The sequence below is a fragment of the Juglans microcarpa x Juglans regia genome, chromosome 7D (assembly GCF_004785595.1).
Source record: "Juglans microcarpa x Juglans regia isolate MS1-56 chromosome 7D, Jm3101_v1.0, whole genome shotgun sequence".
In the NCBI taxonomy this organism is placed as follows: Eukaryota; Viridiplantae; Streptophyta; class Magnoliopsida; order Fagales; family Juglandaceae; genus Juglans; species Juglans microcarpa x Juglans regia.
The window spans coordinates 11,131,803-11,155,724 of record NC_054606.1 but is presented as its reverse complement, the minus strand read 5'-3'; the positions used below and the strand labels follow the sequence as shown (position 1 = coordinate 11,155,724).

The 23,922-nt window shown below is 33.5% G+C and overlaps 2 protein-coding genes and 2 long non-coding RNA genes across 6 annotated transcripts; all 4 read left to right on the top strand.

Moving 5' to 3' along the window:
* The first annotated feature begins 868 nt into the window (after window positions 1-868).
* On the top strand, window positions 869-22,760 carry LOC121239172. 3 transcript variants are annotated; one of them, XM_041136329.1, is made up of 6 exons: window positions 869-977; window positions 1,388-1,518; window positions 1,625-1,788; window positions 2,238-2,523; window positions 16,866-17,035; window positions 22,506-22,760. In XM_041136329.1, the coding sequence occupies exons 1-6, from the start codon at window positions 882-884 to the stop codon at window positions 22,664-22,666; spliced, it is 1,008 nt and encodes a 335-aa protein (XP_040992263.1). In that variant the 5' UTR covers window positions 869-881; the 3' UTR covers window positions 22,667-22,760. The 3 variants fall into 3 exon arrangements, with proteins under 3 accessions (XP_040992263.1, XP_040992262.1, XP_040992261.1); XM_041136328.1 differs by lacking the exons at window positions 16,866-17,035; window positions 22,506-22,760 and adding exons at window positions 2,679-2,854; window positions 2,953-3,321 and having other exon boundaries at window positions 870-977; window positions 2,244-2,523; XM_041136327.1 differs by lacking the exons at window positions 16,866-17,035; window positions 22,506-22,760 and adding exons at window positions 2,679-2,854; window positions 2,953-3,321 and having other exon boundaries at window positions 870-977.
* On the top strand, window positions 4,960-8,207 carry LOC121239174. Its single transcript, XR_005935253.1, has 2 exons — window positions 4,960-5,097; window positions 7,920-8,207. It is a non-coding gene; the product is annotated as an uncharacterized LOC121239174 (long non-coding RNA).
* Window positions 15,590-16,526, top strand: LOC121239175. Its single transcript, XR_005935254.1, has 3 exons — window positions 15,590-15,660; window positions 15,779-15,966; window positions 16,454-16,526. It is a non-coding gene; the product is annotated as an uncharacterized LOC121239175 (long non-coding RNA).
* Window positions 20,741-21,972, top strand: LOC121239173. The gene is made up of 4 exons (XM_041136330.1): window positions 20,741-20,892; window positions 20,997-21,126; window positions 21,245-21,432; window positions 21,830-21,972. Exons 1-3 carry the CDS (start codon window positions 20,796-20,798, stop codon window positions 21,363-21,365), a joined length of 348 nt encoding a protein of 115 aa, XP_040992264.1. The 5' UTR covers window positions 20,741-20,795; the 3' UTR covers window positions 21,366-21,432; window positions 21,830-21,972.
* Window positions 22,761-23,922: the final 1,162 nt, after the last annotated feature.

Below are 23,922 nucleotides of genomic sequence, written 5' to 3'. Positions count from 1 at the left end.
TAGACTAAATATTATACGCTTTAACCAAGCATCCCTTGATGGTCCTCAACTCTGTTATCTCTTTCTCCACTGTGTTGCTATCAGCACTTTCACACTTTTCTCAAGCAATGAAGTCCCTGAATGGCACCAAGCCATGAGTGAAGAGTTCATAGCCCTTATCATGCCCAAGAGTACCTTATCATGCCCAAGAGTACCATCTCATAAAAATGCCATTACAAATAAGTGAGTCTTCAATGTCAAGCAAAGAGCTGATGGTTCTCTGGAAAGATCATGATGAGATAACTTAAAGCTTTAAAGATAATGAGAGTTCTACTCATTAGCCATTGAAAAATCATTCAGAAACAGTATATGAGATTTTGCACATTCTCCACCTTGTCAGTTTGAAAAACCCAAACCAATTGTCAATTGACTCTCCAATCCCCCATTCACCAATCGGCAACTATTGTATCACCTCTTCAAGATCAAGAAGTATCTAAGATCGATGCACGTACTTCCAAAGCTGGCTTAAGCCATATTGAGGAGATCAAGGAATTCTAGATGATTGAATTATATTAATTATATTAATTTGATTTTTTAGTATAAAATAAAAATTTATGAATAGAGAAAAGAAACTTAAAACTGAAGGAAATGAAATATCAATGTTGTTATAAAAGTTACTCTCCTCTCCTTATTTTACTTATCATCCAAGTTATTTTCTTTTTGTTTGATTCCAATATTCTTCTTCATTCATCACATATTATGTATTCTAACTCATGATTCCATTCTTTTTCTTAACTTTATAACTCTATTAATTCTATAATTCCTTGGCTAACTCCGCAACCAAACAATTAGAATATATTAAGATCAGAAGATCAGTTCTCCAATGCATATATATAATAAGGATGACCATGCATGCAGGAGAACAAAGAAGTGTTCAAAAGGAAAACATGGAATTAGATAAAGCATGCCATTCTCTGCCTGCTGACATCGATACAAATCTTGGTATACAATATACATGACTCTCTCTCTCTCTCTCTCTCTCTCTCTCTAGTATTGTCGTTGTATCAATAATATTGGTTTCATTTTGTTTGCTTAATTATATAATATATTAAAAAATTATGGAATAATTAGTTATATATATTTAGAATAATGTTATATAAATCCGGCCCCTCCAAACTTGTAATCCTGAATTTGTCCAGGTTTTATAAACCCATATATATCTCATCCATTAAAAATTAGAATAGAAAATAAATTACATTAATATTTACTACATTGGTGATGTGCGTCCAATTCATGCATAAAGTTATTAATTATATTTTTAAAGTAAGATTTTTAGCAAATATATATTATATATATATATATATATGTATATTGTCTGAACTGGTTTTTCCATCGTTATGTCGACTCAGGAGTTGTAAGATCAAGTAGAGATCTTCCGCCAGCTCATTACACATTTCAAATCAAGAATTTCTCGGTGCTGTTTGACGCAGAGGTTAAGAAATGTGAATCCGGCCTGTTTGAAGTTGGCGGCTACAATTGGTACTGCACTTTGAAGCTATATCAATCTCTCAGTTGTTGTTGTGTTTTTTTTTTTTCCCTTTAAATTATATAAAAATAAATACATCCAACCATTTTCAATTTTCAGGAGATTGGTACTCCAAACAAATGGGAAGAAGAATAGTAAAAGTCACATCTCCTTATATTTGGCAATAGAAAATCAAAATACTCTTTCGCTTGGATGGGAGGTTAATGTAAAGTTCAGATTCTTTGTGTTTGATCAAATACGAAACAAGTACCTGTGTATTCAAGGTAGGTTTCTAACATTTAATATTCTTTAAGAAGATTTACAAATTCAATGGTAAATATGAATAATTCTACATACAACTGTGAAGTAGTGCGTAAACGTCGCGTAATCGCTTTGAAAAAGAGTGTGGTCTACTATTAAAAAATTAATTTTTTTCATATGGGTCTCATGTTTTATTCAATTTCTTCAAAGTAATTACGCGACGGTTGCACAATTCACGGTTGTAAATATATTTTCTCATATATATATATATACCCATTTACGTCTTTCTTCAACTTTACATCTTTTATGTTTTTGGACAAAATTTTTAATAAATATTTACTCTTTTTTACATATACAGATAAATCAAATTTCAATTTAAAGCTTAGCATGGGATTTTCTTTATATCTATGCATATTTCTTTGGGATATTTATTTTGATAGTTGAAGATTTCTTGTAACCTTTAACAATTTAGATGCAGATGGGATTGCAAGACGCTTTCATAACTTAAAGACTGAATGGGGGTTCAATCAATTACTTTCGCACGACACTCTCAACGATCCTTCAAATGGTTATATTGTTGACGATTCTTGCATTCTTGGGGCTGAAGTTCTTGTCATGAAACGTACTGGCAGGGGAGTGTGCTTGTCAATGATAAAACAACCTCAAACCAATTATTTCACTTGGAGGGTTGACAACTTTGTCGCGCGGAAAAACGACTATTATTACTCTGATGTCTTCATTGTTGAAGGGCGTAAATGGTACTCTTTATCTTATATTTGGAATCTTTGCTTTTATATCAGAATTTCAAATGGTTTTAACTTTTATTAGTTTAGTATAACTCATGTCATTAGCATTATATATTTATTTATTTCTGGATAATTATATATATATATATATATATATATATATATAGGAAGTTGTTGCTCTATCCAAGGGGGAACATGACGAAAACCGGAACAGACGGCTTCTTGTCTCTCTATCTCCAAACGAACGATGATTCAGAAATCATTACTCCTAACCGAAAATTGTACGCAAAATACAAGCTGCAAATAAGGGACCAAGTCAATAGCAATCACCTTGAAAAGACATGTCAGTGATCTCTTGATCAACCCTTCATGCGAAAATATTATTTCTCTTCTGCTGACGTTTGAGGCTGAAAAGATTATGACAAAACTCTTATCTTGCAGTTGAGCATTGGTTCGATAGCAGTAGAGGTGGCTGGGGTTCCCAGACCTTTTCGTCTCTGAGAGATCTCAAGGATCCATCAAATGGCTACTTAGTGGATGATACTTTGTTGGTTGAATGCAAAATTGATGTCATATCTGAAGTGAAGGATTTCTCCGGATGATCTAATTAATTAGCTATATTATTACTATTAATTATACAATAATTCAGTGGTTGTGGAAGCAGCGATACATTCGACACAAATTCCGCAACATTATCATTATGTCTATATCAAATGTAAGAATTAAAGATATATAAAATGTAATTTTAAGAGTGACAAAAATCAAAGCCATCCAATATATATCCTAAATAATCATAGATGGATTGGGCATGATCCATATGTATTAATTCTTGAAATCCACTCGTACGATTCTTCCCATGCATATATTTTGTTTGTGAAGTTTACGTCCAAGAAATTCACAGCACTAAACCAATCTTGTTTCGAATGACGTTACGACTTAATGGGCCATTTATATATTTATATATATTAATTATTTCTTGTAAAGTAAAATATATACATGACTATGATCATTTTGAAAAGTAAAATACAGTCGCAATATATGTAGCATGCCAGTGGCTACAAATTAATGAAAAATGCCACAAATGACAGCTTGTTGCTACCGATTTTTACACTATAATTTGTGGTCAAAGTTACTGCCAGAAAAACCGAGATATGTTGGTGTGATATTGTATAAAATTATATATAGAAAAACCTGAAAAAATAATAAGTTGTTATAGTACCCTTGATTTGATTTTTTTTTTTTAAGTAAACAATTAGTACCCAGGCAAGAGGAGTAAATTAGGGCCATCCGGCCGGCACTACGCATGAGTACAGATACATTGAAGTATTGAAACCGCTACTTCATGGCTTAATTCAAGCATATATAAAAGGGAATTGGGCCCCAGTTCTTGGAGCGCCTTCCAAAAACAGGATAATTATTTATAATTCAATAAATTTGAATCAAAATCGAAATAATCTAAATCCTATTATACAGATAACATGCATGGGACCCTAATTAAATACAACTACAATTACTTAAAATTCAAATAATCTAGTAGTAGAATTAATTAGTTCCCTCTCTTCATTTAGAACGTCTATTATCTATATATATACTTATTTGGGAATCTTAAAAGGGTCCCTGAGAGATCTGGAGAATACATCAACAGGCTACTAATTAGTGGGTGATGCTTTGGTGGCTGAATGCAGAATTGATGTCATATCTGTTTTTAAGGACTTCTGTTAAGTAATTGGTGATAAAAAGCTATTAATTATATACACACTACAAGAAAAAAGGTATTTTCCAGCGATTTTTAGATAGCTATAAAAAAAATCGCCGTAAATAATAACTATTTGCGATGAATTTTAAATTCGCCACTGAATTCTAGCCTGAATTTGGAAAATTCTGAGGGAGAATTTAATGTTAAGTTTTTGCAGCGACTTTTTTGCACAGCAAAAAACTATTGTCACTATAGCGGCATTTATTTCCATCAAATAGAAAAATCACCACAAAAAGAATTTATTGTGTTGAAAATTTCGCTGCAATAGGAATTCTACGGTTAATTAATGTTTATTAGTGGTGATATATTAAGTGCCGGAAATAGCCTTTTACAAATTATAGGAGACACTGTACAAGACTATTTGCGGTGAATTTTTGTCGCTATAAATAAGGAGCGCAAACAATTTTTGTTTTGCTGAAAAAGAGGAATTGATATTTGCGGCGATTTTTATTGATTTCGGCGATATTATTTCACCGCAAAAAACTAATAAATTTAATTCACCTGCTCACTTTCCCTTGGTCATTTCCCTCCCGTCTCCCCCTTCTCTCTCTTCAATACCTCTTCTCCCTCAAGCCTCTGTCGTGCACAACCCTACCATGCCACTGCCACCACACCTCGACGGCCACCCCCTCCTTCTCCCCCAACCCCCCACCGATCTCTTTCCTTTTCTCCTCGAATATGGCCTCACCTCTCTCTCTCTCAAATTTCTCTACATCGCTGCCGCTAGGGGTGCCGTCCACCACCACCCACACCTCGACACCGTTGCTAGTCCTCCGTCGAAGCCTCCTTCTCCTCCACTTAAGGTCAAGCGATACAAACACGCCCTGGAGGTCTCTCTCTCTCTCTCTCTCTCTCTCTCTTTCTTTCTTTCTTCTTCTTTTTTTTTTTCCTGAATAATTGTCACCATTCTCTGCACTCTCTTGATTAGTGGAAGTTGCTTTAGGATTTATTCCTTTGTTGCTTTGACTGGATGTTGGGTTTGTTGTGGAAGATGGCTTGTACTCGTCTACTTGCCTAATCTGTGATGATAATTTCCAGGGAAGTGTTGGAATTGTTGCGGAGCTACTAGTGTTGTTGAAGAACTATGGTCGTTATGGAAGTTTCGGGTGATGCATCTCACTAGATGTTTGGCTTCTACACTATGCATTTTGTTTGGCTGCTTTTCTCGAGCCGTTGTTTTTTCCCATTCTTCGTTTTTTATATCGGCTCTGATCCAGTAATGTCATTATGGCTTTAAAGTTGTGGTATTCTTCTAGTGCTATTGGATTCTAAGTGGCTGTTTCCTCCCTCCTCACATTCTATATAGTGGGCTATTTGCAAATAGTAAATCTGTATTTTATTGATGAAATAGGGGCTCAATTGATCTGAGTAGAATGTGAGGAGTCAAAACTGACAATAAATCCAACCTTGGAAGTACTAATTAGTAATTTATATTACATTTATATTTAGATTATTGCAAATGCTTTTACAGCCATGATGATACTACTCATCTAATTCTAAAGTACAGACTTGATTATTTAGATTCTTGATTACTTTTCACTATGCATTTTTTACTTAATGTGCAAAAAATATATCTGTTAGGTTACAATGTAGATAATTGCCTATGGATGGATTAGATTTATACTGCTTGGGGATGTGATTAGAAACATTACAAATTTAGAGAGATTAATTGTAAGAACCAAAATAGTAATATAGGATATTTTACCCTTCTATATACATATATATATATATATACATGTGTGTGTGTGTGTTTTTACCATCCGTGGCATGCAGGCAACAGTGGTGGTGATCGTACGAGTATATGGTTCAAACTATCTTCGGAGTTTGTAATTTTTTTTCCTTTTGGAGCTATATATATATATTTAGGATGTCTGAGATGTTTTCCATGCACAAAGAGTTTCTTCTCAACTATATTAACCTTGCTGCTATAGCTGTTTCCTCTAGTTCCTCATGTTGGAGTTTATTACAAAGAGTGCTCATACTTGTGGATAGTTTGGGCATGATGGATGATAGAACTTATATTTAAATGTTGCACTATTTTCTTGTATCGAAATATTTTCGTGTTTATGCCACTGTGACAGAATGTTAGTATTGATTTAAAATATGGGCTATTTTTGTTGTAGGCTGCTGGTGTCGACCTAGTAGAAATTCTGGCATGTATGTTTACGGCCATGGCTAAGTCCTACTCATGTAGCTATCACGAGGATCTCTTCGGTGGCTAATATTCTATTGAGCAGCTCAAGAGTGCAATAAGGTACATTAGGTGTTTTTATTGTCTATGTTCTGCTTACTTGCAAATTAAGGTATTATAGAAATTTGATACATTAATATTTGTCATGGCTCTTTTCTTGAAGTTTCTTATCACTGTAATTTTTTCATCTAAATTTCAATGATTGCTTTGAGACATTGACTAAGCTGTCCCAATATATTTTAGCTACTCAAGAGAATAATAGCTATAAATAATAACAAGTACTTAAATAGTATCGATTGAAGTTTCCAAATGCTAACGTTATTCCTTGTGTTTTTCATTTTTGTCAAACCAGCCTCAGGACTCCCTAAAGAACTATTTTGGCTATACAAAGGAGAGACTTTTATCTCTCTCTCTATATATAGGTTGTGAAACTGACATAAATAAAATCATATTCCACATTATATATAATCGCTTTGGTGTTTAGTTGATTTCTAAGGTATTATGTAACTTCTATATAATCACTTATTAATAACTCTCTTTTATTTTAGCATAGACAGATCGTGGTAAGAATCCATAACTCTCTTTTATTTTCTTATTATTTTTCTTCTTCAGTTTATCATTCTTTTTTAATCTTTTCATTTTTTAAGGTACATGAAGTGAGTGAATCATATATAAACAAAAAGGAAAAAAAAAATTGTACAAAATGCAGACGCAACCAATAATGAAAAAACATCCTGTACTGACACATGTCCCTAATTAAAAATAGTTACAAAAATAAACTGAATCCCTTGGCGTATCATTCATATAAAGCGTTAATGTTAAGTGTGATATTAAGCAGTTCCAGTATAACAAATAATGCTATTAATGACACTATTAATGACACTTTTAACAAAGCAGTTCCAAACGCTTGATATTCCTCTTTTCTTCATCAATACAGGATATAAAGTCCGTCGTCAAATCAAACTTGATTTATATTTCCGTGACAGAGGTGAGGTTTCTATGTTTAATTTAAAATCATGTTGTTTGAAGGATATATGATTGAAAGGCATGACATGAATTAATGACCTAGAAGAATTGGATAATAACCTAAGTGTCTACCCAATGATGGATCTGATCTTGCTTTTGTATTTGAAACCTTATTTATAACAAGCCTCGAATATGAGCCACATGATAGCTCAAGAACGTCGACAATCTGGCATATATAGAATCGAGCTCAACTCAATTTAAAGCTAGCCTAGACATTTAAATCTAGAGGTTTTAGTTTATATACATATATATATTTACAAGTCAGTTAGACTCCATTTCCCAACTGCCAACTTTTCTCAGCCTTCTTAAATTTTTAGTACTTTCTCTTATCTAGCAAGAATTTTCAACTTTTAAATTGAAACTCGTTTTCTTCAAGCGCACATTTTCTAATGTATCTCTTTGTTGTATTACTAATTGGAATGTGAAATGATACAGGTTGTTGAGATCACAAAGGGAAGTAAGGTAAAATATGAGCTTGACAAGAAGACAGGACTAATTAAGGTATTGACTATTTCATCCTCTTAAATGGAAGATTTTAGTGCTAGTTTGAAAAGTATATTCTTTCGGCGTTACGTTGAAGCATACTTAACTAGAAAAGGTTGGTTCAAAATGCTTCTAGTCCAAACACTTTTTTGGGTGTTTCTGCTGAATGAGGACAGTAAGATCTTTGGAAGGGTTTTTGAGTTATACTTCTATTTTGGGAGAATCTTAGTTCTTGCATTTTGCTACCTTGTACTTTGATTAGATATCTTCCATCAGATTGATCTTACCATCTGTATCAATGGCTCAGGTTGATCGTATTTTTATTCATTAGTAGTATATCCTCATAACTATGGTCTCATTTCTCACACATTGTGTGAAGACAATGACCCATTGGATGTTTTAGTTCTAATGCAGGTAATTTTTTAGTGTTCCTATTTATGTATTCAATAAAAAATTGTCATTTCTCAGTTCTTTGAGTGTTCAAAAAACAAATCCCACTGTCATATTTTCTAGATAATTATGATATTGTGAAATTTTCAACAAATTTCTTATTGAGTATACAAAAGAATTCTTTATTGTAGAAAGTTTCAATGTTTACCTATATTCCATTTCCAGAGATCCTTGAATACAAACGGTAAATTCATGGGTTTTTCATATATTGAGACACAAAGTGCACATTGCTCTTCACTTCTTCGTTTTTCACTTTTCTCCAAGTCATTGCAGTAGTTCAACAAATTTGTCACCAATCTACCAAATAAATTGCCAGTGATGGATTTTCCACCACGTACTATGTTCATTGGAAGCATTTCTATCAGATTTTTGAGTTAAATATTTATTATCAGAAATAGAATGACTATACATGCAAATCACAATCAAAATGAATGCACATAAGGAATTAATTACGAATTTTTCTACCTTCTCTTTCCTTCCCACCTCAGTCTCTTATCTATTGATCTAATTTAATGAAAACTTTCTTCCCACCAGCATCATATACAGGTGGTAAGTGTTTCCTCTAGTTCTTTACTTAAACATGGACTATTAAATGAATGCTTAGTGTCTGATACTACTATTCCCATCTGTCATCACTCTTCTTTGATGAATACAATAATTTATACTCTTGTTAACATTTTTGAGTTGAGAAATTATTTGTTGTTTGGCTTGGTTTCTTAAAAATCATTTTTTACACTCAGATATTTTACCTACTGGTTGACACTTGTTATTGATTTTTAGATCATTTGTAAGTATGGTTTTGTGCTTCCCACTTATGCAATTGCTTTTTTGAGCAAGAACATATAATTTGGATGTGTATTATATTTTTGTGGATTCTGTTTTTGTGCATTTTTTTTTTAATTTTCTGGAAAACTCTTTTGCGGCGAGTAAATTTTGCTGCAATTAATTTTTCGGCAATTTTAGTTATTTGCAACGATACTTAATCGTCACATATAGTCTTTTTGGGTGACAATTACCTTCTGGAAATACATAATGGCGACGATAATTTAAAATCGATGGGAACATATTGAGTCATTTGTGGCAATTTTCTAATCTTTTGCGACGATGTCTATCGCCACAACTGAGTTTTCTCAACGATTTAGGGATAAACGAAAATGCTATTTCCGTCGATGTTTTGGACAGTTACGACGGAAAAAAATCGCCAAAAATATTAGTTTTTTGTGACGATTTTTGTCTATCACTAAAATTGATCAGAAATGACACTTTAATTTTTTCAAACATGCAGTGAATTAGAAATCACCAAAAATGATCAATTGCAATGATTATTAGGAGTAGTTGCGATGATTTTGAGCGCTAAAAAATATATGATTTCTAGTAGTGACAATATTAATTTAGTAGTTGTGAAGTCGAAAATTTCAACACACAGGTTCTGACACATTATGTTTAAAGCAAGTGTTATATATGCATGTAAAATGTAATCTCAAAAGAGAAGGAAAAAAATAAAAAAAATAAAACCCCACATGTGAGATGTGGGGTGTGGGATCAACAACAGTTGCTAATCCATAGAAAAACTCTTTTATAAATCTACTCGTACCTTATCTAGAATACGTAGATCGAGTATTATCTTTTACACCAAGTACTTATCAATATAATTTTCTAAATTTGTCTTTCGAAGTTCTCCTTTAAAATCGTGACTTGTTATAATGCACTAAAATACATTAGGGCTCTTGCATGACACAATCATATAATTTTATTAAATTTACTATCTAGGCTGCTCTATTGTCCATGCATAACATCTTAGAAGGTTAATTTATGATGATCTCTATCATGTTTTATCAGGCTAATTACCCTCCTCCCCATCTTTGAATTTCGCATGTGACAAAAATAAAAGCCATATTTGGTCCCAAAAGCCCATATATATATATATATATATATATATATATATATATATATATATATATTTATATATATATATATATTTATATATATATATATATATTTATATATATATATATATATTTATATATATATATATATATTTATATATATATATATATATTTATATATGTTGTAGTGACGGTAACTAGGGGTAAATATTTTTCGGTCTAGACTAGAAAAATCGACTGGACCAAACTGAATCGAATTCACCCATTCTTGGTCTCGGTCCATAGGGAAATTCGGTTTTTGACTTGGTCCCAGGTGTATTTTTTTGGACCGGACCGAAACCAATCAAATAACTTACATATAAAATTTTAAATATTTTTTAAATATATAATATATTATTTTATATAGTAGTTGTATAAGTTAATTATGTAATTTTCTCTAATTTATCACCATTGGCTATATAAATTGTAAAATAATATATGTTATTAATTAACTAATATTTCATATAATAAATCATATGATATATATGTTATTATATGTAGATACATGATACTCTACTAAAGTATTAAGTTAGTAACTATTAACATCATAAATATAATTATATTTTTTTTAATGAGTTAGTTATATAATTCACATTAAAGAGCTTAATTAATTTTAATTTTACTAATTTAATTACTTTTTTGTATTAATTTATCTACCAAAAAAATAAATGAGGAAAATAATATTTCTAACTCATATGGACCGATTGGACCAATAGCTAATAGTTCGGTCCAGTCCGGTCCTTAGGATTAATCAATCGGTCCGGTCCGATCCAAAACTTAATTGGACCGATTACACCCCTCGTCGATGACATTAGCTTAGTAGAATTTAGTTCTCAGCTCGATCTCTTCATTTAAATTAATTAAAAAGACATATATTATCTATATACTTATTTGGGAATCTTAAAAGGTTAATTCCCACTGGGAATTACATCTATACATAACCTCATTATTTCTGTTTTTCCAACGTTGGAGACAGTAATAAATAATTAAAGACTAATTATTGGGAATTTTAAAAGTTGACGTTTCATGCATGCATGCACACTACAGATTATATATATATATATATATGGGGGAACTGCTTCCTTTGCAAATAGCCTATCTAGGAGTCCCTTGGGTTTCTTGTTTATCAAAAGAGTTGATCTCCAATACATTGGACCGACCACCGGGAGAAAAGTAGTTTCCAAAAGGAAAGCATGGAAGATCAAATTCCTGCCGACATTGATGCATATGGTGCGCGCTCTCTCTCTCTCTCTCTCTCTCTCTGATCTCTCTTGTAATTTGTGTTGTATTTAGTAATTCTCAGAAGTCACGTCGATACAGCTTGTCTCATATGCTTAAGTACTGCATCATGTATGTATTTAATTATGTGTGTATGCGTATAATTCCTTTTAGGATCTTTGTTTTTGTAGTGCTGTAAATTTTCCAACTAACTTCAACGACGTCTTAGATGCAGATCATGGAAGTGTTAAAACGCTTCCATATCCTAAAGACTGAATGGGGATTCGATCAATTACTTTCGCATGAAGATACGCTCAACGATCCTTCGAATGGTTATATATATTAATGTTGACAACTCTTGCTTTCTTGGGGTTGAAGTTTTTGTCATAAAAAGTATTGGCATGGGGGAGTGCCTGTCAATGATAAACAAACCTCAAATCGATTATTTCACTTGGAGGATTGACAAATTTGATGTACTGAAAAATATGGTCAGTCGTGATGACCTCTCCTAGTCTTGGATCCTTCATCTTGCAACTGAATTAGCATTCTGGTTTCCTGACCAAAACTCTTGTCTTGCAGGCCATGAGCACTGGTTCTGTAAACCTAATGTTGGCCGTGGTTTCAGATATTTTTTTGTCTCTTAGAGATCTCAAAAATACATCATGAAAAGGCTTGATCTTGCTGGGTGATGTTTTGATCGTTGAATGCAAAATTGATGTCATATCTGAAGTCAAAGGCGTTCTTGAGTAATTGGAGAGAAAGCTTTATTAATATTCGTCTCTATGCTTGCCTTTTTTTATTTATTTATTTTTACACATTGCCTTCTATGTCAAACCACTAGAAAGTACGTTGAAGTAGAAATCCTCTTCAAACAAATTTTTCTTTCGTTTGATTAAGCTTTGTACTGATTTTACTTCAACATTCGGACCAATCCCATGGTGGAAATGTTGTACAAGTCAATTTCATGGTGACCGTACGTGGGAGAGGCTAGGTAATCAAAGGAACAGAAAATTGGGCGATTCAGGAAATAAATATATTTTCAATTATGTTAATTTGTGACTCCGGAACAGAATTAACAATGATTATTCTGACGGCTAGTCAAACAACGGAAGCTTGAAATTAAGATTGAGAAAATGCAAACAAAAATAAAACTCTGAGATGAGCTTGAATATACAATAACAAACACATTGTTATAAAATTGGAATAATAATGATGTGATACTTTGAAGCCGACAAGTTGGGCTTGAATAGCTAATGGAAAAGGCTAAATTGTAATTAAGGCCAAATAGTAAAATATGGAATAAGATAATTATAGTTAAAATCTAACCTAAGAATCCGGAATAAAATCGTTCCTAAAAATAAATGTTACCATAAAAGGAAAAAAAATGAAAGAATAACTCAAAATGACGATTTGGAAGGAAGAACAGATGATTTTGGGGTTGATGAGGGGCCTACTAGGAACAGTTTGGTGATCACGACGTACACACTGAAGAGAACTTTCTGTATTGGAGTCATATGTGCAATTCTGATACCTGTAGCCAAAGTTATAGGCGTGCGCTGAAGAGAGATTTCCCTATTGGGGTCATATGAGCAATTCTAACACCTCTAGTCAAAATTATGGACAAAATGCTAGGATGCATGCAAATCAACCGAGGAATGTTGCTTCTTGCCCAATCGAGCAATGTTGTTTCTTGCCCAGTTGAGAAATGTCATTTCTCACCCAACCGAGGACTACTCATCTCTTCTCGCTGGTTTTGTGCCGATCTACCTTCTCGTGGTAGTCCAGTGCTTTTAATGTCGCCTCCGTCAGCCGATCATCATCGGGTACAGATTCCCCTGCATCAATTTGGCTCTTGAGATAAACTCTAGCTTACACCCAGCTTTGCTAAAGAATTAGCTATCTACTTTGTTTTCCGATATATGTAATTGACCTATACACCTAATCCTTGGCAGCAAACCAAAATCTGATTCAGAAATTCAAGTGCATTGGCAAATGCAAACAACCTTTTCCCAACAACCAGTTAACCATTTAGTCAGACTCAAGTTCTATTGCATTGAAGTGAAACTTGCTGCGTCTAGAATTGCACGCAGTACTGCATCCATAATGAGAGGAAAATGCTACCAAAAACCTACCTCCAAAGTCCCTGATCAAGATCCCTCCACCCCCAACTAGGGCTAGGACTATCAAAATTGTTCCCATCTACATTGATCAGCTTAACCCAACCTAAGTTAGGTTTGGACCTACTCAACTGTTGTAACTAGGGCTGTGCAAAAAATGAGTGACTCGGCCCTTCCGTGAGCTCCGACCCGACCCAAACCGAAAAATACGGGTTTAACTCTTGATCGGGTTCGACCCGTACAACCCGCTTACAAAATCTGTAGATAAAACCCTAGCCCTTCCTCCCAAAATCGGCTTTAACCCTTCTCTAAGTACCGAAAATTACTTCAGGATATTGAAAGTTGTCGTCGAAGGTATAGTCACGAGGTATTCCTTGGTTTTGTAGCGGCTGTGGAACGCGTGGGTGAAGTTGAGGGAGGAAGACTAGTTACGATGGGACTAGCAGTGAGGTGGAAGACTTCATTGATGGAGACCAGGTTGTTGAGCTCAGTGAGTTGGAAGTGTGACTGTGAGAGAACCAAGACCATGGCGATTTGAGTTTTCTGAGTTTATCTTTCCATTTTATCAAACACTTCACAAGCTTTTCACTCTTCTCACGCAGCGCACCATTTTCTCTTTAATTCATTTTCCTGATTACATCCATTTCACAATAGTACATCCATTTCTATTTCCTCAGTCATTCTATTTTACATTTTTACTTTACTTTACATTGAGAACCATAACAGCGGGGTAGAGATCCAGAGGCAATCGAAGCGAGTCGGCGACGGGCTAGTAGTAGTGGGAACAGGGACCTTGGGTTTACAATCCGTGAAGTGAGAAGTGAAATTGAGAGCACCAACTGCGGGAGTATGGCTTGAAGGAAGAGGAGGGTTGAAGATGAGGGGGAAAAAAATACATGGGTTGAATATGCGGGTCGGGTCGGGTCGATTCTGCCCAACCGATCAAGAAGTGCGGGTTGGGTCAGGCCCAAATGTTGAACGGGTTGCAGCCCTAGTTGTAACCAATTAGTTACTGAAGCAGAAAAGAATCATGCATGCAACCATAAGCAGAAAAGATTCTTTAAAGACATCCAAACATGCATATCACAACTAGACTTCTGGCAAAAATAGTCTGGTATTTTGCATATTAATCTCCACTCTGTCAATTAGAACACCTTAGACCATACCAATTATCAATTGACTCTTCGGTCGATCTCCCATTCACCAATCGGCAACTGTATCACCTCTTCATGTATAAGAAGAAGTACCGAATTAAGATCAAGTACGTACTTCAAAGCTGGCTTGAGCCATGAGGAGATAAGAAATTCTAGATTATTGAATTATATTAATTTTATGTGGTTTTTTTGTGCAAACAATATACAGAAGTACTACTCCATCTCAATACGATAACAATTTATGAATAAAAAATTGATAACTTAGAAATGAATTAAGGGCATATATATTAATATGAATCATGTTGTTATAAAAGTTCCTTTTCGTTCCTTCTTATTAAACTTAATTATAATTTGAGTTATTTACTTTTCGTATCATTCTATTCTTTTTCATTCGTTATATTTATTCCAATATCGTACGCATTCATTTCTTTTCTTAACTCTATTACTTTATTCATTCTATTCCTTTACTAACTCTCAAACAAAGCAAATATATATTATAAGATCAAGAGTTCTCCAATTCATGTATATATAAGGATGGCCAGGACAAAGAAGCGTTTAAAAGGAAATTAAGCATGGAGTGCAGAAAACCAAGTGTCGCTGTAAGAGCACCACCTTCTGAGGTTTTTCATGAATTAGGCTCATATGCAGCGGAGGCGCTACTGGATGCACCGCCAACAGCGAGTAGTGGTATATATTAATTAGCGAGTAAAATTTGTAGTAAGTTTATATCTCTTTTTTTGTACATTTCAAATAAAGAATTTCTTGTTTCTGTTTAAGAACGAGGTTAAAAATGTGAATCGGGCCAGTTTGAAGTTGGCGGCTATCAATGGTAAGTACAGCATTTTGAAGATTCGATGCCCGATCTCTGATTAGACGTTGTTGGCCTCTCTTTGCTTTTGTTTTGATTTCCAATAAAATATTCTGACCATTTTCTTTTTCATTTCTAGGAGATTAGTAGTACAACTCCACACAGATGGCCGGAAGAAGAATATATATTGCAATCATGGAAACGATAATATCTCTTTGTATTTGGCAATAGCAAATCAAAATAATCTTTTGCCTAGTTGGGAGGTTAACGTAAACTTCAAGTTCTTTGTGTTTGATTAAATACGCAACAACTACCTGTGTGTTCAAGGTACGTACGTAGCTTTTCCCAAAATTTAGTTTGCTTATATATAATTGTTTCTATTAATATGAAGTTGATTCAACAATGTGTTTTCTTATATTTAATGCTATATATATCGTGAATATTCTTGCCAGTCTATACTAAACATTGAGTTGGACAAAAATAAAAAGAGAACTACTACAGACATAAAGAGATTACATAAAAGTAAACTCACAAACTGACGATGGTTTATGTAATGCGTTAGATCTACTTTACATAAAAAGTAAGTTTACAATCTGATTTACTGTATATATCAAGCCACGTCAGTTTGTAAATTTATATTTGTGTAATTCCTTTGTGGCTAAAGTATTTCTCAAATAAAAAATTAGTTTTATGACATTTATAATTTTTTGTATTCATTTATGTCTAGATTTCCAGCATTTATTACAATATTTCGAGAGTTGAGATTTTCTAATAATATATATTCTTTAAACTTTTTTTGTTTTGTTAACTGCAGATGGGATTGTAAGACGCTTCCATAACTTAAAAACTGAATGGGGATTTGCCCAATTACTTCCACTTGATTTTCTCAGTGATCCTTCGAATGGTTATATTGTCGACGACACATGTGTCTTTGGAGTCGAAGTTTTTATTATTAAAGTGACTGGCATGGGGGAGTGTTTATCAATGGTTAAGGAACATCCTACTTCCCATTATTTCAATTGGAAAATTGACAAATTTGACCCACTGAAAGACTATTCCTATCTCTCTCATGTCTTCCTTGTTGAAGGGCGTAAATGGTACTCTTTTATATATGATCTTTTGTTTATTATCTTGCTTTTATATATACATATAACAATTATTTCATGTGGGTTAGGTTTATCAGTTAGTAAACCTTGTCATAATTAGATTTATATATATATATATAGGAAGTTGAAGCTCAATCTAAGGGGAATCAAAACCGTAGCAGACGGATTCTTGTCTCTCTATCTCCAGTTTGATGCTTCAGAAACTCTTACTCTTGGCCGATCAAGATTGTACGCAAACTACAGGCTGCAAATAAGGGACGAAGTTAAAGGCAACCACCTTGAAGAAACAGGTCAGAGCTAGAGATGATCTCTGAATTGTGGGTCTTTCGTGGAAAGCTTATTAATTTCTCTTTTTTCTTTTTGAGGTTGAAATCATTAATATATATGTCCAATATTTATCTTGCAGGTGAGCGTTGGTTCTTGGACACTGTTGGCTTTGGTTTCCCTAGCTTTTTGTCCCTCAAAGATCTCATGGATACCTCAAAAGGCTACTTAATGGGTGATGCTTTGTCCCTTCAATGCAGAATTGAATTCATATATGTTGTTAAGGACTTCTCGACTTGAAGTAACTGGAGATAAAAAGCTATATAGACACATCAATATACAATAATTCAGTACTAGTTGTGCGGTTGAAAATTTCAACACAAGTCCGCAACATTATGCCAACTAAAGCAACTAGTGGTACTTTTACAAATGTAAAATGTAATTTCATAAGTGAAAGAAATCAAACAATTTCTATATTATCCTATATCATTGAGGGATTGAGCATTCAGCCATGATGTATATACATGATAGATATACATATATGTGTGTTTGTGTGTGTGTGTACGTCATTACAAGAAATAAGGCTTTTTGGGGCAATTTTATGTCTGTTGGAAATAAAATCGCCGCAAACAGCTTTTAATTACGGGGATTTTTAATCGTGGCGATTTTTTTACATCAAATTTCAAAACTAGTCTTTTGCGGCAATTTTTAGACTTTTTGTGACAGACAAATTCGCCGCAAATACTAAATTGGTCTTTTGCAGCCATTTTTACCTTTTGCGACAAAAAAATTTGCAATATTAAAAACCTTGTTGCTACAGTTCGTTGTTCGATGCAATTGAGAAAGTGGTCTTTTGCTGCGATTTTTTAACTTTAAAATTGCCGAAAAAAAAACTATTTCCAGCGATTTTAAGATCGTCGTAAAAAAATTACTACAAATAAGTAGTATTTGCGACGATTTAAAGTTTGCCGCCGAATCCCAACGCCGAATTTGAAAAATGCCAAGGGGAAATCACTGTTAAATTTTATAAGTTACTTTAACGTCAAAAATTTGGTCCTAATGATTTAGGCCCAAATCAAAGGAGCATATGCAATATCCAAATTAGGAGATTACCAAGCTGGCTAAAGTGAAAGCTCAGGTTTTGGAAGTCAAAGGAGTTATGATGGAAAATATAGAGAAGGTAAGGCGGTGTTGCTTTCTGTTTTATATGTCAGCTGCAATGACTTGTAAAAAAGTGTCAATTTCAAAGGTTATATTCTTTTTGGTTGAATCTTTTGTTAGTGAAACTCAAGAAGTCTAATTTTTTTTTTTTTTTTTTTGGAACTATGGTGCCATTTCATTTTATTAATAATTTTTCTATATAGGTTCTCGATTGTGGAGAAAAGATTGAGCTTTTGGTGGATCATAAAACAAAACAGCTAGGTTATCGCGACTTTATATCGCTGATTGGTTTTTCTTTTTCTCCTTATTTTTTAACCTCCCTACCTTCGTATGAGAGTGATATATATACAAATTATAGAAAAGAATAAAGCTTACTTTCAAGAGTGCATGATATGTCTACTTTGAATAGCTTGTGCTTTTCTGGGTGGAGATACTCCAGATCTTAATTTGACTTGAGTTTCTGATAGGCCACAGTCATTCCTTGGCATGCACAAGATCGATCCATAAAACCTGCTTCCTTTTTATGGGCATTAAGAGAGTGAATTTTGAACATTTTTCATCTTTTGTTTACTCATGACAGATGTTAATTTTTCTTGTTACCTTCTTTACACAGTTTGAAGATGATGACAAGAGATGTCATTTGGAACTCAAGTATTCCTTCGAGATCAAAAGAGCAGCTAGATGAGTTTTGCCAAAACAATGTTTTGTTGTCTTTTGCTTTATGTATTTGTCCATATTCTTTTCTCATTACAAGAAATAACGTTATTTCTGGCGATTTATTGTTTGTCTCTAATAAAATCGTCGCAATAGTTTGTAATCTCGGCGATTTGTTTGTCGACGCGGCCTCCAAACCCAATCTAGTTTGGAAATATCTTTTGCAGTGATTAAAACTTAAATTGCAACGAGCAAAATTGCCAGAAAAGGAAAAAATTTTGTTGCGATAAACAGTTTTGCTGGAATTACATATTTAATGAAAGGGCGCCAAAACGCACTAAAATCACATTTCCCCCCCTTCCCGTTGCTTTGCTCCCGTACACTCCCAAATCTCGAGTCCACCTTCTTCCCCAACTTCTTCTTCTACACTAATTTTCTCTCTACCTTCACATTAAGTAAAACCCACTCAAAATGCTTTGCTACGCAGCTATCTCTTCCACCGAAATCAATCATTAACAGCGGAGCTACTCCACCAATTTGGCGATCGCGGAAGCAAAATCCACTCATCGTTGTGCATGACTTGCTCTTCTACCAGTTCCACTCAAATAGTGCGACTTTTGACATTCCCAACTCTGTCGTAAAAATTCTCCACCTCCAACTAGGGCCAGGACCAGTGTTTTTAATTTCGTACCATACCGGCCGGTACGGCCGAAATTTTCTGTACCTATCCAATGGCTGGTACATGTATCATATATATTTTGTACCGGCCAAAATATCGGCTGTAGTGGCCTATATTTCGGCCTGTACCGGCTTGTATTTCAACCTTTACTCTTTTTTTTTTCATTTTTTCAAACTACAAGCTTTTTTTTTTTTTACCTCTAATTCAGATTAGGCTATTTATAATATATATATATGTATTTATATATAATTTATTCATATATTGACTATCTCGAAACAGTACACGAAACGGTACCGATACCAAAATATTTCATTCCAGTGCCTTGACCGGTACAGCATCCGGTATGGTATTCAAAACATTGGCGGCCATGACTGTCAAAATTGCTCCCAGCTACATTGATCAGCTTAACCCAGCCTAAGTTAGGTTTGGGCCTACTCAACTGTTGTAACCAAGTTACAGAAGCAGAAAAGAATCATGCAACCATGCATATTGCATAAGCATAACAGATTCTTTAAAGACATCCAAACATGCATGCATGTCACAACTAGACTTCTGGCAAAAAGAGCCTGGTATTTTGCATATTAATCTCCACTCTGTCAATTAGAATACCTTAGACCATACCAATCATCAATTGACTCTTCGATCGATTCCCCATTCACCAATCAGCAACTGTATCACCTCCTCATGTATATATAAGAGAAGAAGTACCTAATTAAGATCAAGTACGTACTTCAAAGCTGGCTTGAGCCATAAGGAGATCAAGAAATTCTAGATTATTGAATTATATTAATTTTATGTGGGTTGTTTAGTACAAAAAATATACAGAAGTACTACTCCATCTCAATAAGTTACAATTTATGAATAAAAAATTGATAACTTAGAAATGAATTAAGGGCATATATATTAATATTAATCATGTTGTTATAAAGGTTCCTTTCCTTTCCTAGCTCCTTCTTATTAAACTTCTTAATTATAATTTGAGTTATTTACTTTCGTATTATTCTATTCTTTTTAAAAAGGAACGGAAAGAAACTTTTATTCGTTATATTCATTCCAATGTCGCACGCATTCATTTCTTTTTCTTAACTCTATTACTTTATTCATTCTATTCCTTTACTAACTCTCAAATGAAGCAAATAAATATTCTAAGATCGAGAGTTCTCCAATTCATGTATATATAAGGATAGCCAGGAGAAAGTACTGTTCAAAAGGAAAGCATGGAGTACTGCAGAAAATGAAGTGTCGCTGTATCAGTACCACCTCAGAACGACGTTGTTTATGAAGGCTATGCGATGGCGCCGACGAGTAGTGGTATATATAATTCCGATTACAAGGAAGATGGGAAAGCAAACCTTTCTGATCTGCCTGCTGACATTGGTGCGACGAATGGTATATATTTCGCGATTAATTAGCTAGTAAAATTTGTAATAAATATATTTATATTTTTTTATATGAATGTTTTTTTGCTTTAATCTTCTATGTATGTGTCTTAGGAGTTGTAAGATCAACTAGAGATCTTCTGCCAGCTCATTACATATTTCAAATCAAGAATTTCTCGTTGCTGTTTAAGAACGAGGTTAAAAAATGTGAATCAGGCCAGTTTGAAGCTGGCGACTATCAATGGTAAGTACAGTATTTTGAAGATTCGATGCCCGATCTCTGATTAGTTGTTGGTCTCTCTTCGCTTTTGTTTTGATTTCCAATAAAATATTCTGACCATTTTCTTTTTCATAATTTCCAGGAGATTAGGAGTACAAGTACTCCACACAGATGGGAAGAAGAATATATATTGCAATCATGGGAACGATCCCATCTCTTTGTATTTGGCTATAGCAAATCAAAATAATCTTTTGCCTAGTTAGGAGGTTAACGTAAACTTCAAGTTCTTTGTGTTTGATCAAATACGCAACAACTACCTATGTGTTCAAGGTACGTAGCTTTTCCCAAAATTTAGTTTGCTTATATATAATTGTTTCTATTAATATGAAGTTGATTCGCCAATGTTTTTTCTTATATTTAATGCTATATATATCGTGAATATTTTTGCCAGTATATACTAAATAAGAAATTAGTTCTATTACAAGAAAAACAAGCATTTGTGACGATAATGACTATTTGCTACGAAAAAATGATTCATTTTAGTAGGAAATAGTCATTTTCGTAAAAAAATAACTGGTCACAAATAAACAGTTTTCTTTTAATGTTTATAACATTTATAATTTTCCGTATTCTTTTATATCTAGATCTCCAACATTTATTACTTTTCAAGAGTTGCCATTTTATAATAATATATATTCTTTAACATTTTTTGTTTTGTTAAGTGCAGATGGGATTGTAAGACGCTTCCATAACTTAAAAACTGAATGGGGATTCAACCAATTACTTCCACTTGATTTTCTCGGCAATCCTTCGAATGGTTATATTGTTGACGACACATGTGTCTTTGGGGTGGAAGATTTTGTTATTAAAGTGACTGGCATGGGGGAGTGTTTATCAATGGTTAAGGAATGTTCTACTTCCCATTATTTCAATTGGAAAATTGACAAATTTGACCCACTGAAAGACTATTATTTTCTCTCTCATGTCTTCCTTGTTGAAGGGCGTAAATGGTACTCTTTTATATATGATCTTTTGTTTGTTATCTTGCTTTTATATATACATATAACAATTATTTCATGTGAGTTAGGTTTATCAGTTAGTAAACCTTGTCATAATTAGGTTTATATATATATATAGGAAGTTGAAGCTCAATCTAAGGGGAATCAAAAGCGTAGCAGACGGATTCTTGTCTCTCTATCTCCAGTTTGATGGTACAGAAACTCTTACTCTTGGTCGATCAAGATTGTACGCAAACTACAGGCTACAAATAAGGGACGAAGTTAATTGAAGAAACAGGTCAGAGCTAGAGATGATGTCTTATAAATTGGGTCCTAATTCTTGGAAAGCTTATTAATTTCTCTTTTTCTTTTTGAGGTTGAAAACATTATATATTTATCTTGCAGGTGAGCGCTGGTTCTTGGACACTGTTGGCTTTGGTTTCCCAAGCTTTTTGTCCCTCAGAGATCTCATGGATACCTCAAAAGGCTACGTAAATGGTGATGCTTTGTCCGTTCAATGCAGAATTGAATTCATATATGTTGTTAAGGAGTACTTCTCCTCCTGAAGTAATTGGAGATAAAAAGCTATATATATATACACAATAATTCAGTACTAGTTGTGCAGTTGAAAATTTCAACACAAGCTCCGCAACATTATGTCAACTAAAGCAACTAGTACTATTACAAATGTAAACTATATAATGGAATTTCATAAGTGAAAGAAATCAAACAATTTCTATATCCTATATCATTGAGGGATTGAGCATCCATGATATATATATATACACATACACATACACACAAAGATATATATATATATATGTATGTATGTATGTATGTATGTATATGTTTCTTGAATTCCACGGCAAACTGATTTTGTTTCGAGTGACCTTATGAATACTACAACAAATACTGTTTTTCCCGAGAGTGATAGTTGTGGGAAAAAGTATATCCTTAGTGGAAAAAAAAATTTTTGCCACCAATTTGTTTTGTGGGAGACTCATGGCATATAATTGATGAAGAAAAAGTCTTTTTCTACCAAACCACAAGTTCATGGGAAATGACTTCTTTTTCCTACAACATCCATGGCGGTTAAAACTTTTTTTCTTCGTGGAAAATAAGATCTCATCTGGTAAGATGTGGTGGGAAATAACATCATTCTCCATAGAAAGTGGTTGTGACAAAAAAGTGTTCACCTATGACATATCTTCATGAAAAAAGTTGTATTTGATAGCATATCGTAGGAAAAAAGTATTTTCGATAAAATACTTTCCTAGGAAATATATATTTTCCACAAAGTATTTTATCGGAATTACTTATTTACGAAGAAATCTTATCGTGGGAAATAATCACTTTCGGCAAAAACAAAAAAGTATTTACCACAAGTTGCATTCACAGCAAATTAATGTTGAGAGATTTCAAAAAAAAAAGAAATTGAAAAAAAAATGAGACTGAGCCAAAAATAATCATAATAAATAGTCAAATATAGGCTAAAATAAATATATCCGAACGTTGGAGATCCAAATTCATACTTATAATAATTTAAAAAAAACATGTAAAATTGTACTAACATTCACAAGAAAAACTTCTAATGAGAACCCAAGCTGAGAGGAAACTTTCCATACAATTTATACACATACACCACATAACCACAAAACTTTATAAGTTACAATTCATGGCTTCACAAAACCACAACCATACAATTCATTCAAGCTTTATAAGATCAACATATAATCCATTCAAAGCACTCATTTGTTTTTACAAGCTTCATCCATAGCCAATACATTTAATATACACAAATTTGTCTATTAAACCAACATCA

Coding starts and splice junctions, on each gene's coding strand:
- LOC121239172 (XM_041136327.1), top strand. CDS start 882: ATGACCATGCATGCAGGAGAACAAAGAAGTGTTCAAAAGGAAAACATG. Junction 978..1,387: donor CTGCTGACATCGATACAAAT/CTTGGTATACAA, acceptor TATGTCGACTCA/GGAGTTGTAAGATCAAGTAG. Junction 1,789..2,237: donor CAAGTACCTGTGTATTCAAG/GTAGGTTTCTAA, acceptor TTAACAATTTAG/ATGCAGATGGGATTGCAAGA.
- LOC121239173 (XM_041136330.1), top strand. CDS start 20,796: ATGGCGCCGACGAGTAGTGGTATATATAATTCCGATTACAAGGAAGAT. Junction 20,893..20,996: donor TGACATTGGTGCGACGAATG/GTATATATTTCG, acceptor TATGTGTCTTAG/GAGTTGTAAGATCAACTAGA. Junction 21,127..21,244: donor GAAGCTGGCGACTATCAATG/GTAAGTACAGTA, acceptor CATAATTTCCAG/GAGATTAGGAGTACAAGTAC.